The 16,609-nt window shown below is 41.2% G+C and overlaps 1 protein-coding gene across 2 annotated transcripts in view; it reads left to right on the forward strand.

Annotated features, from left to right (window-relative positions):
* The window catches only part of PPP2R2C (protein phosphatase 2 regulatory subunit Bgamma), a 137,555-nt gene that overhangs the window by 72,678 nt on the left and 48,268 nt on the right, over positions 1-16,609 (forward strand). For both annotated transcript variants that reach the window (XM_030449704.1, XM_030449703.1), the window contains 4 exons: positions 7,895-7,992; positions 8,583-8,748; positions 14,022-14,134; positions 15,699-15,876. In XM_030449704.1, coding sequence (XP_030305564.1) covers positions 7,895-7,992; positions 8,583-8,748; positions 14,022-14,134; positions 15,699-15,876 — 555 coding nt within the window. The remainder of the gene's footprint in view (positions 1-7,894; positions 7,993-8,582; positions 8,749-14,021; positions 14,135-15,698; positions 15,877-16,609) is intronic.

Below are 16,609 nucleotides of genomic sequence, written 5' to 3' on the forward strand. Positions count from 1 at the left end.
TACCATCACATGATGTTTTTTGCCCTTGTTACTGCTGTCTGAAAAGCTGCATTTCTGTACCGGGTGAAATAGTTTTGAAATTTTCTTTCCTTTCCTGGTGTTCTGAAGGATAACAAAGTATAACAACCCTTCAAATGAATGGCCACAGAAAAAGTAGAAATTATTAATAACAGTAACATACAGAAAATTACAGTGGAGCCTTTCTTAGAGTTGCTTCAAGTTTTTTAACCAAAAGACTGGATGAAGATGAGTATGTTCAGACTTTGCTTCACTGGGTGCATCCTGGTGGAAAATACAATTATGCCCCAAAATAATGCAAAGGTTTGTTATCTAGATAAGACTTTTCTAAAGCTATTTGGAGCTGTGTGTGTTATATAGGAAGAAGTTAGGAAGTATGTAACGTGTCATACCTCCTGGAATGATTTGTTGTGGCAGGATTTGGAAGAGATGACCAGGTCTATACCCCTCCTGGAGCATTTTCATCTCTCAGAGGTTTGTGGCTTGCTTTTCCTGGTCAGCGTCTGTATTTTGAGTGTCCAAGTTGTGCTTTTTACCTGAGTGACAATATTGGGCCACCTGAGGTTGCATCCATTTCTGCAGAGGTAAAATGGGGAATTTAAAAAGGGAGGTGAATACTGGGTAGAAGTTGGGGTGTTCAGTCTGATTGGAAACATTTGTCCATTGGTATTCAGGTTCCCTGTAACTCTTCCTAATAGGTAAATTATCTCAGGCTGGGATAATCCTAATTGTTAGTGCAAAGCTTGGCCCTGCCAGCACAGATATGGAAGGTGTAGCTCAGAAGAAGGCTGGAAGGAACCTCTCATCTCTTCCATCCCTTGCCAAGGGCTTGCTATAGATGCAAATCCATCAGCTCTTCCTTTGTGGAGCATTTATATATCCTGGAGAGGCTGAAATCTGGTTTTTAATTGCTCTGCATGCTCAAGGGGCCTTTCTCCAGTGGAGAAATCTCTAGTTTGGGTCTGCAGCATTAATAAATATGGAGGGGAATGTTCTGCAGAAGGCTGAGAAGAGTTTTATTGATTCTGTTCCTGCCTTCTCTGTCCTAGGAAGAGCCACCCTGGCTCATCTTCTTTTATGAAAACAGCATGACTAATGTTCACCTGCTGAACAGATGTGCTGGATAAGATTATTTTACTTTCCTTGTGCTGTTGTTTTCAGCTGTTCTTTACAGGATCAATAAAAGTGATTTTCTGACTCGAGGATAATTTTTTTACCAACAAGCTGCATAGCTTCTAAGGAGAGAATATTGGATCTGTTCTTTCTCAGAACAAGTTAATTTAAGAATGATAGGTAGTTTCCAGTTCAGAATTAGTTTTTCTAATGGGAAGGAGGGCTACATCTGCAAGAAACTCCTTGGGGTAGAGAGAGAATTTTGCCTTAGCACATCATTACACACTGCCCATGGATACAAAATGCTTTATTTGCTTTTCTTTAAACACCAGTCACTTAACTGCACACAATATTTAAGTGACAAAAGCAATATAATACCAAAATCCAGAGCTGTTTTTTATAACCCAGTTCAGTTTTTAAGTCTGGGCACATTTTCCCATGGACTTTGCTGGGCATTGGCTGATGCCCTGTGTAGAATTCAGTGTAATATTTTCTGGGTGTTGTGAGCTTAGAGAGGAGTATTTCATGGCATAATAAAAGTATTTCAGGCCAGTAGCAAACATATTCTCACATATAAATTCAAATATCATGCATTCCTTTTGCACAGTTATCTTATCTTCATTCTTTTGTGACCTGTTGGGACCACCAGGTGAGCATTACACGTATGCAGCTATATGCTCACAGACATATTTTAATATTTATATGACTATAAATATAAATAAAATAAATATACAAATATATTTACCATTCCTCCCCTCTGCATTTACCCTTCTCCCCCACTGCACACTTCCAGAAAAGGTGAGTAGATTTTTAGGTTTTAAAGAGTATGTAATACTTTAGATCAAACTTGACTCCTCTCAAGCCCCAGAGTATTACCAACCATCAGCAGAGTCTCTCTGCTCCTCCTGTACTCTACTATGACCAAGGCTTTTGGGATTTTTATTTACAAAATACAGTCTGTGAAAGCCCACATAAAAATCAAACACCATTAGCTTTGAGAAGCTTTGGGTTCAGACCCAAAATCTTGTACCTCATCATGTTCCATTTTTCTCCAAGTCCATACGTTTTCTTCACCAACAACAAAAAAAAGAAAAGAAAAAAAGAATTATGTGCATATGTTCAGATTTCCCTCTTCTTTTTAGATGTAGAAGGAGGAGAAGAGGAAGGTTTGGTTGGCTGGTTGGTTTTGGTTTTATTAATTGTTTTTTGTTGGTCTTTGGGCCTTTTTCCTGGTTTTGTTTTGGTTTTTTTTCACCATAATTTCATGGTGAAAATTTCTTTTTCAGCCATGCAATCTCTGCAGAATTCCCTGCATTTCCCTGGGATTGCCTATGTGATGGCTTCTCAATTTACCCTTGCAGTTGGCATTTTAATTTAAATTATGCTAATAGGGTAGGATTAACTGTGGATTATGATTCTAGCACGTGCTGTCATACAAAGAGAAGCAGCAGTTCTTTTGCTCCTGAAGTCTCTTTCTGCCTTCTCACTCTGATGTAGAGTAATTTCCTCTCAAGGTTGACCTCAGTTTTTTTTGGGGTTTCTTGGTGAAGCTGATGGGATTCCCTAGGGGAAGGGAGGTGTCAGAAATTAGAGAAAAAAAAGAAAAAAGGGAAAAAAAAAGAGCATTTGTGCATAGTTTCAGATTTCCCTCTTCTTTTTAGATGTAGGAGGAGAAGAGGAAGGTTTGGTTGGGTTGGTTGGTTTTGTTGGTGTTATTTTGGTTTTTATGGAAGAATTTCATGGTGAAAATTTCTTTTTCAGCCATGCAATCTCTGCAGAATTCCCTGCATTTCCCTGGGATTGCCTATGTGATGGCTTCTTAATTTACCCTTGCAGTTGGCATTTTAATTTAAATTATGCTAATAGGGTAGGATTAACTGTGGATTATGATTCTAGCACGTGCTGTCATACAAAGAGAAGCAGCAGTTCTTTTGCTCCTGAAGTCTCTTCCTGCCTTCTCACCCTGATGTAGAGTAGTTTGCTCTCAAGGTTGACCTCAGGTTTTTTTGGGGTTTCTTGGTGAAGCTGATGGGATTCCCTAGGGGAAGGGAGGTGTCAGAAATTAGAGAAAAAAAGGAAAAAAATTTTTAAAAAAATCATATGTGCATAGTTTAAGATTTCCCTCTTCCTTTTAGATGTAGGAGGAGAAGAAGAGGAAGGTTTGGTTGGGTTGGTTGGTTTTGTTGGGTTTTTTTGGTGTTATTTTGGTTTTTATGGAATAATTTCATGGTGAAAATTTCTTAAAAAAAAAAAAAAAGAAAAGGTATTTTTCTTGACCACTCCTGGGGGAAATGGTAGGTGCTGATTTTTTTATGGAGTTCCAGTAAGCATCTGACTTTTGGATGGCTGTCTTGCTGGCAGGAGCCACTGGCAGGAGCAGCTTTCTAACACCCAGCTCTTAGTTTGTTACAAGAATGGGAACAGATGTTTCCAGTTCACCCAAGGCACCCAGGAAATGGTAAATCCACTTGTTATTCCAATTCCTTTGAATTTCAGTTAATTTGGGGGCTGGGTTTTCCAAAGAGCTTGGTTTGCTGGTGGCTCTCAGTCTGAACTGATGGGAAATGTTGGAAAATCCAGAGCTTTGTGTGCCTGAAGGAGAGCTGCTGACTGCTGATGCTTCCCAGAACCTGGCCCATGGTTCTGAGGAGTGAGTGTTGGATCATTAGAGAGGATTCAGCCATGCAATCTCTGCAGAATTCCCTGCATTTCCCTGGGATTGCCTATGTGATGGCTTCTCAATTTACCCTTGCAGTTGGCATTTTAATTTAAATTATGCTAATAGGGTAGGATTAACTGTGGATTATGATTCTAGCACGTGCTGTCATACAAAGAGAAGCAGCAGTTCTTTTGCTCCTGCCTTCTCTTTCTGCCTTCTCACCCTGATGTAGAGTAATTTGCTCTCAAGGTTGACCTCAGGTTTTGATGGGGTTTCTTGGTGAAGCTGATGGGATTCCCTAGGGAAAGGGAGGTGTCAGAAATTAGAGAAAAAAAGAAAAAAAAAAGATCATATGTGCATAGTTTCAGATTTCCCTCTTCTTTTTAGATGTAGGAGGAGAAGAGGAAGGTTTGGTTGGGTTGGTTGGTTTTTTTGGTGTTATTTTGGTTTTTATGGAATAATTTCATGGTGAAAATTTCTTTTTCAGCCATGCAATCTCTGCAGAATTCCCTGCATTTCCCTGGGATTGCCTATGTGATGGCTTCTTAATTTACCCTTGCAGTTGGCATTTTAATTTAAATTATGCTAATAGGGTAGGATTAACTGTGGATTATGATTCTAGCACGTGCTGCCATACAAAGAGAAGCAGCAGTTCTTTTGCTCCTGAAGTCTCTTTCTGCCTTCTCACCCTGATGTAGAGTAATTTGCTTTCAAGGTTGACCTCAGGTTTTGATGGGGTTTCTTGGTGAAGCTGATGGGATTCCCTAGGGGAAGGGAGGTGTCAGAAATTAGAGAAAAAAAAAGAAAAAAGGAAAAAAAAGAGCATTTGTGCATAGTTTCAGATTTCCCTCTTCTTTTTAGATGTAGGAGGAGAAGAGGAAGGTTTGGTTGGGTTGGTTGGTTTTGTTGGTGTTATTTTGGTTTTTATGGAATAATTTCATGGTGAAAATTTCTTTTTCAGCCATGCAATCTCTGCAGAATTCCCTGCATTTCCCTGGGATTGCCTATGTGATGGCTTCTTAATTTACCCTTGCAGTTGGCATTTTAATTTAAATTATGCTAATAGGGTAGGATTAACTGTGGATTATGATTCTAGCACGTGCTGTTATACAAAGAGAAGCAGCAGTTCTTTTGCTCCTGAAGTCTCTTCCTGCCTTCTCACCCTGATGTAGAGTAGTTTGCTCTCAAGACTGACCTCAGGTTTTGATGGGGTTTCTTGGTGAAGCTGATGGGATTCTCTAGGGGAAGGGAGGTGTCAGAAATTAGAGAAAAAAAGGAAAAAAATTAAAAAAAAAAATCATATGTGCATAGTTTAAGATTTCCCTCTTCTTTTTAGATGTAGGAGGAGAAGAAGAGGAAGGTTTGGTTGGGTTGGTTGGTTTTGTTGGGTTTTTTGGTGTTATTTTGGGTTTTATGGAAGAATTTCATGGTGAAAATTTCTTTTTCAGCCATGCAATCTCTGCAGAATTCCCTGCATTTCCCTGGGATTGCCTATGTGATGGCTTCTTAATTTACCCTTGCAGTTGGCATTTTAATTTAAATTATGCTAATAGGGTAGGATTAACTGTGGATTATGATTCTAGCACGTGCTGTTATACAAAGAGAAGCAGCAGTTCTTTTGCTCCTGAAGTCTCTTCCTGCCTTCTCACCCTGATGTAGAGTAATTTGCTCTCAAGGTTGACCTCAGGTTTTGATGGGGTTTCTTGGTGAAGCTGATGGGATTCCCTAGGGGAAGGGAGGTGTCAGAAATTACAGAAAAAAAAGAAAAAAAAAGATCATATGTGCATAGTTTAAGATTTCCCTCTTCCTTTTAGATGTAGGAGGAGAAGAAGAGGAAGGTTTGGTTGGGTTGGTTGGTTTTGTTGGGTTTTTTTGGTGTTATTTTGGTTTTTATGGAAGAATTTCATGGTGAAAATTTCTTAAAAAAAAAAAAGAAAAGGTATTTTTTTGACCACTCCTGGGGGAAATGGTAGGTGCTGATTTTTTTATGGAGTTCCAGTAAGCATCTGACTTTTGGATGGCTGTCTTGCTGGCAGGAGCCACTGGCAGGAGCAGCTTTCTAACACCCAGCTCTTAGTTTGTTACAAGAATGGGAACAGATGTGTCCAGTTCACCAAAGGCACCCAGGAAATGGTAAATCCACTTGTTATTCCAATTCCTTTGAATTTCAGTTAATTTGGGGGCTGGGTTTTCCAAAGAGCTTGGTTTGCTGGTGGCTCTCAGTCTGAACTGATGGGAAATGTTGGAAAATCCAGAGCTTTGTGTGCCTGAAGGGGAGCTGCTGACTGCTGATGCTTCCCAGAACCTGGCCCATGGTTCTGAGGAGTGAGTGTTGGATCATTAGAGAGGATTCAGCCATGCAATCTCTGCAGAATTCCCTGCATTTCCCTGGGATTGCCTATGTGATGGCTTCTTAATTTACCCTTGCAGTTGGCATTTTAATTTAAATTATGCTAATAGGGTAGGATTAACTGTGGATTATGATTCTAGCACGTGCTGTCATACAAAGAGAAGCAGCAGTTCTTTTGCTCCTGAAGTCTCTTCCTGCCTTCTCACCCTGATGTAGAGTAATTTGCTCTCAAGGTTGACCTCAGGTTTTGATGGGGTTTCTTGGTGAAGCCGATGGGATTCCCTAGGGGAAGGGAGGTGTCAGAAATCAGAAAAAAAAAAAAAGAAAGAAGAGACTGGGATCTTTTTATCTCTTGCTGACACGTTTTTAGGGTGCTGAAATGATTCACTGAAAAAGATGGTTTGGATGGGTTCTTGGCAACACTGCAGAGGGAACAGATCTGGGTTTGCCCTCATTCCCCTGTGGCAGGGCAGGCTACACGTGCTCTGCTTTGGCTCAAACATTTATTTGAAAATCCTGCTGCCAGGGGAGTTGTATGGAAACCCTCATAATGGTTTAACACTGGCCTGGCAATTAAACTGAGTGACAGATGCTCTCTATTAATGTCTCTCTCCTCCCTGGTAAAGAAAGGAGAGAGAATAAGGGAGAGAGACTGATGGGTTGAAAACTAAACTACACAACTTTAATGAAACAGTAATGATAAATAGGTAAAATTACTAAATCTATACAAATCTACAGGAAAATGGAAACCACATTCCTCCCCCCCTGTCCCCCAGTAACTCTCACGTCACCACCGAGGCTGCAGGGCAGCCCTGGGAAAGTCCAGGCTGGAATCCTGGAGTCGGCAGCAGTTGGGAACTGGAGGCAGAAACACACAGATATGGGCTGGGATGGATCAGGAGCACAGGCAGAGGAAGGGATGGAATCCTTCCAGGATGCCGGGTGAAGGAAGGGAAGCAGGAAAGGCAGGAAGGGCAGGCAGCTGGAAACTGGAAGCAGGAAATCTGGCTTGGCCCTTGTGATGCCTCAAATTTATACTGAGTATGAGGTGTATGGGATGGAATCCTCTGTTTGGTCAATTCTGGCATCTATCTTGTCTGTTCCTCCCCAAAGGAGGCTGCAGGTGGGACCTCTTTATCCTTCTGGAGGGTAAAAGTTTTCCTCAGAGCTGAGCAGTGTCCTTGGCTCTGCACACCAGTCTCTAGCAGTAACTCTAAACATCAAGTGTTATCAGTCCTAGAAGCACACACTGTCTGAGAAACTTGCTGTTCATTTCAGCAAGTGCAACTACTTACAAGAGACTTAGCTAAAAGTAAAAGTACAAAACAGAAAATCACCTTTATCCTGGCCCAAACCAGGACAAGGAGGAAGAATAAATATATATACAACAGGACTGAGATGTTCTGGGATCTGTTGCTGTCTCTGGTACAGAGAAACCTTTGGAGCATCCTGATCCTGCTCTTCTCAAGGCATAACCCCTCCAGAGACCTCTTCCACTCCCAAACTGCAGATGTGCTGGAAACACAGATTTTCCTTGTTCTGTTTGCACTTGTAAGCCCAGCTTGCAGTGGCATGCAGCCTGTTTGATCACTTGCTGTTTAATCCATCTGTAGTCCTGCAAATCCCTCATTTGTTACGTTTTGTTTTGGGATATTTTTGGGGGGGATGCTTGATATTTGAATGTCTTTCTGTTGTATTAGCAGTCTAAAATTTTCTTTTTTTTTTTTCTTTTTGTGTTCTCTTTTTCCCTCCAGCTGATATTATTTCTACAGTTGAGTTCAACCACACTGGAGAACTGCTGGCTACTGGTGACAAGGGGGGTCGGGTTGTTATATTCCAAAGGGAACCTGAGGTATGTGAGTTGTCAATCTAGTCCTTAATAGCTCCCTGAAACCTGCTTTGATTTTTAACTGGATCTAACTTCCAGTTGTGTTTAAAATCCCAAGATTCAGGAATGATAGAATGGCACCACTTTGGAATGGGGGGGGAAAAAGAGGAAGGAACTTTCAATTGGAAGTTTGCTGTCTGAAGCAAAAAATGCTTCACAGCTCAACAGGTCTGAGCTAAGAAAAGGGAAGGTTTTTTTTCTTTTACTACTACAGTGTTTGAAGAATTTTTGCCTGTTGGATACAAGCATTCCACTTCAAACAGTGCCTCTTGTTGTGATGGCTTTGTTTCACTTGCCCATTCAGTCCATCTGCAGTAGCTTTTGTAGAAGGTTTTCCTAAATAATTGACATTTCTTCAAAAATTCTGCTTTTTATTTAATGTTGCTTCAATAATTATGGGAAATGTTATTCCTGTAGAAAGAGTCCTGTCAATATGATGTTTTAAATGAAAAAAAAAATAATTACACTTTCCATATTTCTATATTTTTTAGGCTGCTTATAAACCTTTTCTAAGAGACAGAAAACATGTTCTGTGTTGTTCTTTTCCTCCCTAGAGTAAAAATGAGCCTTACAATCAGGGGGAGTACAATGTTTACAGCACTTTCCAGAGCCATGAACCTGAATTTGATTATTTGAAGAGCTTGGAGATAGAAGAAAAAATAAACAAGATCAAGTGGTTGCCACAGCAAAATGCAGCCCACTCACTCTTATCAACAAATGGTAAGACAGATGAGAGTGTACAGGACACATCAGCAGTTTGCTCTCGTGCATTTTAGTGCTGACTGCCTATATTTGTTCATTTTAATCTACTGCTTTAGTAATTTCCTCTTTTAGAGTTTCCCAAGACTGTCCTAATGACTCTGATACCTGTTATTTATGTATTTTATTCATGGTCATAAGGTTTTCCCAATTGAGTGTCCACAGCCATTTACAGAGCTATCCTTTATTGCTGTTAACATGCAGTGCTCCCTTGTAATAAATTCTGTGACAAAGGCATCACCTTACTCAGCAGCTCTGTTTCACTGGGGATTTAGAATCCTATCTGCTATATTTGTCATAACTTTTATTCTTTCTAGATGTGCAAATGAATGTAGACAAGAGAGATTAATTTCTTTTTCTTTTCATTCATTAGCATCAGAATGGTTTATTTAAGTTCCAAAGAGTTCCAGCAAGCTTTGGAAGGCAGTAGGAATAATAATAATATGATATTGATACTGAATCATCTTTCTAACAAGTCTGGTGATTAAAAAAAAAACAGTATATTGCCAAGAGGGGCTCTGCAGGTGTGACACAGGGGGAGCCAAACATGTACAGGTGTCATTTAAGAAACATTGGGACAACCACAGTCCTTACAGCTGCTGCTACTGCATGAGAGGAAAAAAAAAAATCCAATTTAAAATCTTAGATCTCATTGTCAACACAAGAGAATTTTTCTTGTAGAAGTTTGAGCACAGTTGGGAATTGCTGATAGAAAAACTGGTATAATGTCACTTGGGGAATTGATGCTTTAGGGCAGTGATTAATTTACATTAATTTACATTAATTCACAGAAGATAGCAAATTATGGTATGTTTTGTCTGCTTTCCTTAAGGTTGTCTTTTGACTTTTGGGGGGACATCATTGCAATGTTTGAAACTATCTATCTGTTATAGTCAAATGATTTGTTCTGATTTAAGATTAATCAGCTAATTATGAAATTTGGAGAGTTTCCTTCTGCACTTCTTCTCCCTTGGTCAAAATATCCCTTCTGCTTCAGGCAACTTCTAAGTAAGAACAGCTTCTTCTTCCAAGTGTGTGATTCAAAGGCAGATTATTAAAAGTAAGCCCCTAACTTTTAATTTTAAAGTTTGCTCTTTGGAAACCCTGAGGAAATAAAGCTGAGTCCTCAGATAGGCTGCTTCTGCAGTTGCAGATAGACCTCTATGTCAGTTTTCTGGCTGATATTAAGATTGGAGGGGAGAAAAGAAGAAATAGTTGGGAAGAAATAAGAATAATCAGGAAAAATAATCAGGAATAATCAGGAAGAAATGATTTGCTGTGGAATAATCCAGTTGTAGCTTAACACTGAGCAAGCCTAGAGCCTGGCAAAACGCTTTGGCCTCTGTTTTCCTTCCCTTCTTAATTCCAGAGCATCCTAAGGGACCTCTTGATGGTGAAGAGGAAGAAATGATGCCACTGGCATAGACTTTGGGTTTTGCCTTTGCATTACACAGCATCTTTGTGTTGCAGGGAGGATTCCTATGTTCCTGGCACAGCAGGAAGATCTAAAGAGGCACCTGAAATCTCAGATATTCCCCTCTTGGCAGAGGCTTTAGGATACAGGAGGCCCATGTTGAATTCCTTGCTCTCACACAGGTTACTTGTGAGAAGTCATTAACCATGTCTATATGTCCAATTCTATATGGAATTCCATATAAAAAGGGATAATGGTATTTTCCCAACCTGGTAGAAAATGAAGGCATTACGTGTCACACATGCTCATATGGTGCAGGTTGTAGAAACATCTTGAGTAATCATTTATATTTACTGATATTTGAGTCTGATGTTTTAAGGCAGTTTATGATATTTTGCTCTCTGGTACCTCAGGGTCTAAATCAGCTTTGGTTAGAAAAATGAGAACTGCAAACCAGCATCCTCTCTGCCTGCAGGAACAGGGGGACAGTGCCCAGGGAAGCTGCTGGAAGGAGCATCCCTTTGGTAGAAAAACATGAGGGAAGAGTCAGTCTAAATCTCACCCTCAGTAGGCTTGGCAGGTCTGTCCAGATCTCTTTCTGTCCTCCTGAGGAGGATTTGGTGATTTTCAGGTGGAAGAGGTTGATTTAGGTTAGAAATCAGGAATTCCTTAATTTGAGGGTCATGACCACAAGACAGTTTATCCAAGAAAAAAAACAATTAAAAAAAAAAAAATCACAGAATTATCATGGCTGGAAAAGATCTCTAAGATCACTGTGTCCAGCTGTCAATATCCCTCCACCCAAATAAAATAAAATTAATAAAATAAAAGTCTATATGTATATATGTATTTAATGCTCAGAGGGCTGAGCACCTCCCTGGGAAGCCAGGCTGAGGGATTGGGGTTGTTCAGCCTGGAGAAGAGGAGGCTCCCAGGTGAGCTCAGAGCAACCTTCCAATATCTGAAGGGGCTCCAAGAAAGCTGGGGGAGGGCTTTGGACATGGGGGTGGAGTGAGAGGACAAGGGGAAATGGGTTAAAACCTGAAGAGGGGAGATTGAGGTTGGACATGAGGAAGAAATTCTTTAATTTGAAGGTGCTGAGCCCCTGTCCCAGGTTGCCCAAGGAAGCTGTGGCTGCCCCATCCCTGGCAGTGTCCAAGTCCAGGTTGGATGGGGCTTGGAGCAACCTGGGCTGGTGGGAGGTGTCCCTGCCCATGCAGGGGGTTGGGACTGGATGAGCTTTGAGGTCCCTTCCAACCCAAACCATTCCATGATAGGATTCTATGACTTTTATCTGAGGCTGTTCCTGCCCAGTTCACCTCTCTCAGAGGTTCCTCTCCAGTTCATGCATTACCAGCAAATCATCAGCTAAACCTTGACTGCAGCTTCTTAATTAATGGAGGCTGAAGGAACCCACCAAGGCTTTCAAATCCCACTGTGGATTTCCAGTGCTTGCAGTCAGCAAATTTTTGGTTTGTGCTGTAAACTGCACTGATTTTCTACTCTGCTAATAAACCATTAAGATCCATTCATCCATTTTGTACCAGAATATATTTGGGCTGCTTTTGATGTGAGCTACATTGGATAGATCAGAATTTGGCCCACATAGATCCTTTCATCTGAGGGTTTCAGGCTGCTTACTGGACAGTATTTAATTTAATCTTCACAGCCCCCTTGAGACTGACTGAATACTGAACCTCACAGGTATGAGTCTATTTTTTCAAACTATAAGCATGCTCAGACTTTCTGGGGAGCTTTTCAAGTCTTGAGGCAGCTGAAGAGCAGAACCAACCCTTTCCTGCTAATAAAATAGTTTTCCCTCAGGAAAGTGATGTTTGTCAATAGCAGTCAAGTCCAATGATAGAAAATGGTGGTTTTTTTCCTTGCAATTCATTTTTACAGTTGCTGTATTGATAAAGTTTAGAATAGGTAAGCAGGAATGTAATATTTACCTGGAATAAAGATCCCAAGTGTATGACATGCCTGGGTGTATTTTCAGTGATTAACATGGCTGATAACAAATATTTGAAAGGAGCTTTTTAGTTGCAGATTGAGCTACCCTCTTGGTCTATAGATTGATCAATTCCAATATTTATTTCTTGACAATTAGCATATCAACATCATGAGGAGACACATGAAAGTGAAAGCACTTAAGAGTGTAATGGAGGGATTAATTCTGAAGCAAGTAAAAGGTCAAAGTTAAAAGATGCTGTGGGAATGCAAAGTGCCTCATGTTTCCATATGTCTTGCCTTTAAAATGATTTGTTCCTAGCATCTGAAAGAAATATTTGAATCAGCCCCACTGAGGATAGAATTTTGGTCTCCTGTGTACTTGGGGAAAAAAAGGAAGAAATTGGGGTGAAAGCAGAAGTGGTGCAGGAGCTGAGGTTCATGAAATCTGCAGTGAAATGAGGCAACCAGGTGCCACTAATTGCCAGGGAGTGAGCATGAGCTTGTGTTAAGCCCACCTGTGCCTAATTAGGGTGGGCCCCCACTGCGCATGAGCAGGACCAGGGGGCCAATAAAAGGTGAGTCTCGAAGCACAGGCTCAGCTCAGTCCTGAGCTAGCCAGCAGAGAGGCCAGTTGCTCTTGGAGCAACAGCACCAATCCAGGCTAGTCAACTCTGAGAGCCACAGGCTTCTTGTGAGTCTCTGCTGGAACACCTGGTTGGACCTTGAAGCACCGTTCCCTAAGAGAGGTTTGTCTTGCTACAGAAAGTCCCCATTTTGAGAATGTTTTTCTCTATCTTCCAACCGCAAATGTTAATCTCAACCATTAATTTCAACCATTACAATGATTCATTTTTTTAAATTTTTCTTTCTGGTGGGAAATTACCTTTTAAGTTTGTCCTCATGCTTTAAGATTCATCCTAAAGACTACAAGATGTATACCATTTTCCTTCCCTGATTTTCCACAATATCTCAATCCAAGCATTGCACCTGGTATCCCTTACTGCCTTTCAAGGCAGAGGAGCCGAGGGAGTCCCTGATCAAACAGGTGGATGCACAAAAATAAAATAAAAAAAAAGAGGGGGGGGTAATGCAGTGAAATGAGGCAACCAGGTGCCACTAATTGCCAGGGAGTGAGCATAAGCTTGTGTCAAGCCCACCTGTGCCCAATTAGGGTGGGCCCCCACTGCACATGAGCAGGACCAGGGGGCCAAGAAAAGGCCCTAATTAGGCACAGGTGGGCTTGACACAAGCTCATGCTCACTCCCTGGCAATTAGTGGCACCTGGTTGCCTCATTTCACTGCAAAATCTGTGGTGGCAGCTGAAGTTCAGCAGCTTTGGATAAAAAAAAAAACCACAACCTTCTAGAAGCTCATGGACAGATTCTTTGCAGGGTAAGAGCTGGCACTGAGTTTTCAGCCTAAGGACTGTTTGGGTTGGCAGGTTGGGTGCACACCCAGAGTGGGAATAAACCATCAGCCTTAGGGAAATCTGCAGCTTCAGCTACTGCAGGAAGAATGAGAAACTCACCTGAGTTGTTTGTTAGCTTCAGAGGCTCTTTGCTAAGCAAGATGCATCCTCATTCTTCCATCTTAGGCTTCACCCATCATGAAAAAGGGAGAATTTAGATTTCATTCCATTCCATGTAAGACTAATATATTTTTCTCCCTCCTAACCTTACAATACAAGTCCATCCTTTTTTTTTTTTTTCTTTCTTTTGAGGGAGAAACATCTCCTTTTTCACAGAGCATTTCAGGCTGTTTCAGCATGGGACTGGTCTAAACCAAGGTGTAGAGGAATATGTTGTGAAAGGTGAGTAACCACATTCAGAATTCCTATGCTGACAGTTCTCTCTCTTTTCTCTTAAAGATAAAACAATCAAATTATGGAAAATTACTGAAAGAGATAAGAGACCAGAGGGGTACAACTTAAAAGATGAGGAAGGAAAGCTTAAAGATCTTTCTACAGTAACATCACTGCAGGTAAGTTTCTCTCCTTGACCAAAATCCATTTGGTCAGCACAGAGTCAGGGGTTCTAACTCAGTAAAAGATTTAAATATGTTCCTAATGCTATGCATATAGATGATTATTCTGATTGAAATTCTAATTGACTGATCAAGAGTCTTAAACCTGTCACATTTTCAAATCACAGCAGCTGTGTGATCCAGTGACCAACACAGATAAGTTGAGAGAGTTTGTGTGTTTTATTCTTCCTGATAAAATTCTCCCAGTGTGGCTTAGGTGCTTTCACACAGGATTCTTTTTAACCTGCTGTGCTGAAATTATTCTACTTGTAATTAACATTTAATTGTGTTGAAAAGTGGGCTTTGCAGTGGACTCTGCTGCAACTGATGTGAGGTTCTGCACTGCTGACCAGATACAGCTGTGGAACTCATACAAATGCACATGAAAACCATGTTAACATAATAGATTTTTGCTCTCAGACTTCAGCAGCTGAATTATCTCCAGGTGTTTTGGCAAAGGAAGTGGTTAGAGGTTAGATTGGAAGGCTAGGTTGGATAAATGCTATTTTTTTTTATTATTAAAAACAACCAACCCCCACCTCCAAAGCAAGTCGATGTTTTCTATTGTGAAAAAAACCCTCCACAGAGTACAGATGGTTACATGGATGGAATATTTACCTATTCTGCATGCTGAGGCAAACAGAACCATTCCAGATTGCTTGTAGTATGGGAATTCAAAGGCTCTTCCATTGTTTTGTCCCTTTGGTGGCAAGCTGAACTCCAAGCTTGAATTCTATGTTGCATTTTAAGCTATTTTAGGGATTGCTGCATCATTAATTGCTTCTGAGGCACACGCAAGACATGGAATAGCCCCAGTCATGGGCCACTCTGTGTAATGCTTTCCTAAGAGGGAATAAATTGACACTGTCTACTTTTTGATGCATGGCACTGAGGTGACACACAGGGCAGGAATGAGGGTGCTGAGGGAGAGTCTGGGGTCTTGGCTTTGCAGGATTTTGGGTGGTATGGCAGTGCCCATGCTGGCTTGGTTTTCCAGTACTTCCTTTCTTGCCCCTTGCTGAGGTGATAACCTTTTCACTACATGACTTTTTTGAAAGAGAGACATCAACTAGCAAAAGAAATGCTGTAAGTGCTACACAGCAGCAAACTCTTTAGCAAATTATTAGGATTTCACTGCTTGTCAAGAGCATGAGCCTCCTGGATCTGTGGGACAAGAACTCCTGCTCTGGAACTGTCTATTCTGTGGCAGTGCCAGTCTTTTTATTTCCACAATCCAGGCTTCCCAGTGTCTCCTTTTCCCCAATCCAGGCTTTCCAGTGCCTCCCTGGTCACAGTCCAGGCTTTCCAGGGCTGTCTCTCTTCTCCTCCTTGGCAGGGATGTCCTTGCCCAGCAGTTTCTCCAGTATCAAGCACTGGTGGGAAGTTTGATGTCACAGTCTTTAAACTGAAACTCTCCTCCTCCTCGTAGCAGAAAAATTATTGAAAATCTTACTCCCTTTCTGACTTGTGGGTTTTTTATTTATTATTTTTTTCCTTTTTTTTTTTTTTTTTTTTTTGGCAGGTGCCTGTACTGAAACCTATGGATTTGATGGTAGAAGTCACTCCCCGGAGGATCTTTGCTAATGGTCACACCTATCATGTCAACTCAATATCTGTCAACAGTGACTGTGAGACATACATGTCAGCTGATGATCTCAGGATTAACCTCTGGCATTTAGCAATCACAGACAGGAGCTTCAGTATCCTTCATTGTGGTTCTTTGCTCAGTGTGGATATTAGTGGGGCTAAAGAGAGGCTTTTCAAACACTTTTTGGGGCAGATTTTAAAATATACCATTACTTAGCAGAGTCCCTACATTACTGATAGCAGAAGATGCTCAAATATCCTAAAAGACAGCTACAAGGTTGCAAAAATCAGGGAATTTTATGTGAAAAAACCCACAAACAGTCTTGGATTTGGTTGATGACAAGTGAATAGGAAGCTGAATGGTAATCAGCTGACTAGAGCACTCTATAATGTTATTTCTTGAAGACTTTTCATGCATCAGCTGCTCCACTTTGTTTTGCTGAAAGGACAATCCTTACCCTGGCCCAGTGTCCCCTCTCCTCTATCATCCTGCTTCCCAAAACCCTGAGATGGGCCCAGTATTGGGATAAGGCTCTGTGTGAGTTGCTGTGTCTGTGATGAGTGCAGGCAGGGCTGTGGGAAGTTCTGGAATCATCCTGCAAACTGGGTGCTGGGATCAGTCCCATCATCTCTGAGGCTGCCCCTTGCCCCTTGGTGGAGGAGGAAAAGGAAACTGAGCAAAGAAAAGTGATTCTGTCTTCTGCAGAACATAAAGGGATCAGGGAGAAGAGAAATGGGTCATGGGGCCAGCTCAGAATGTTGTGCTCCTCTGGGAATTTTCTTTGGAAGTATTGCAGAAATAGCTGGAATATTTCTCAGGGGGTTTCTGCAAGGGCAAAGTGAAGC

This window comes from Calypte anna, chromosome 4A (assembly GCF_003957555.1).
Source record: "Calypte anna isolate BGI_N300 chromosome 4A, bCalAnn1_v1.p, whole genome shotgun sequence".
Classification (NCBI taxonomy): Eukaryota; Metazoa; Chordata; class Aves; order Apodiformes; family Trochilidae; genus Calypte; species Calypte anna.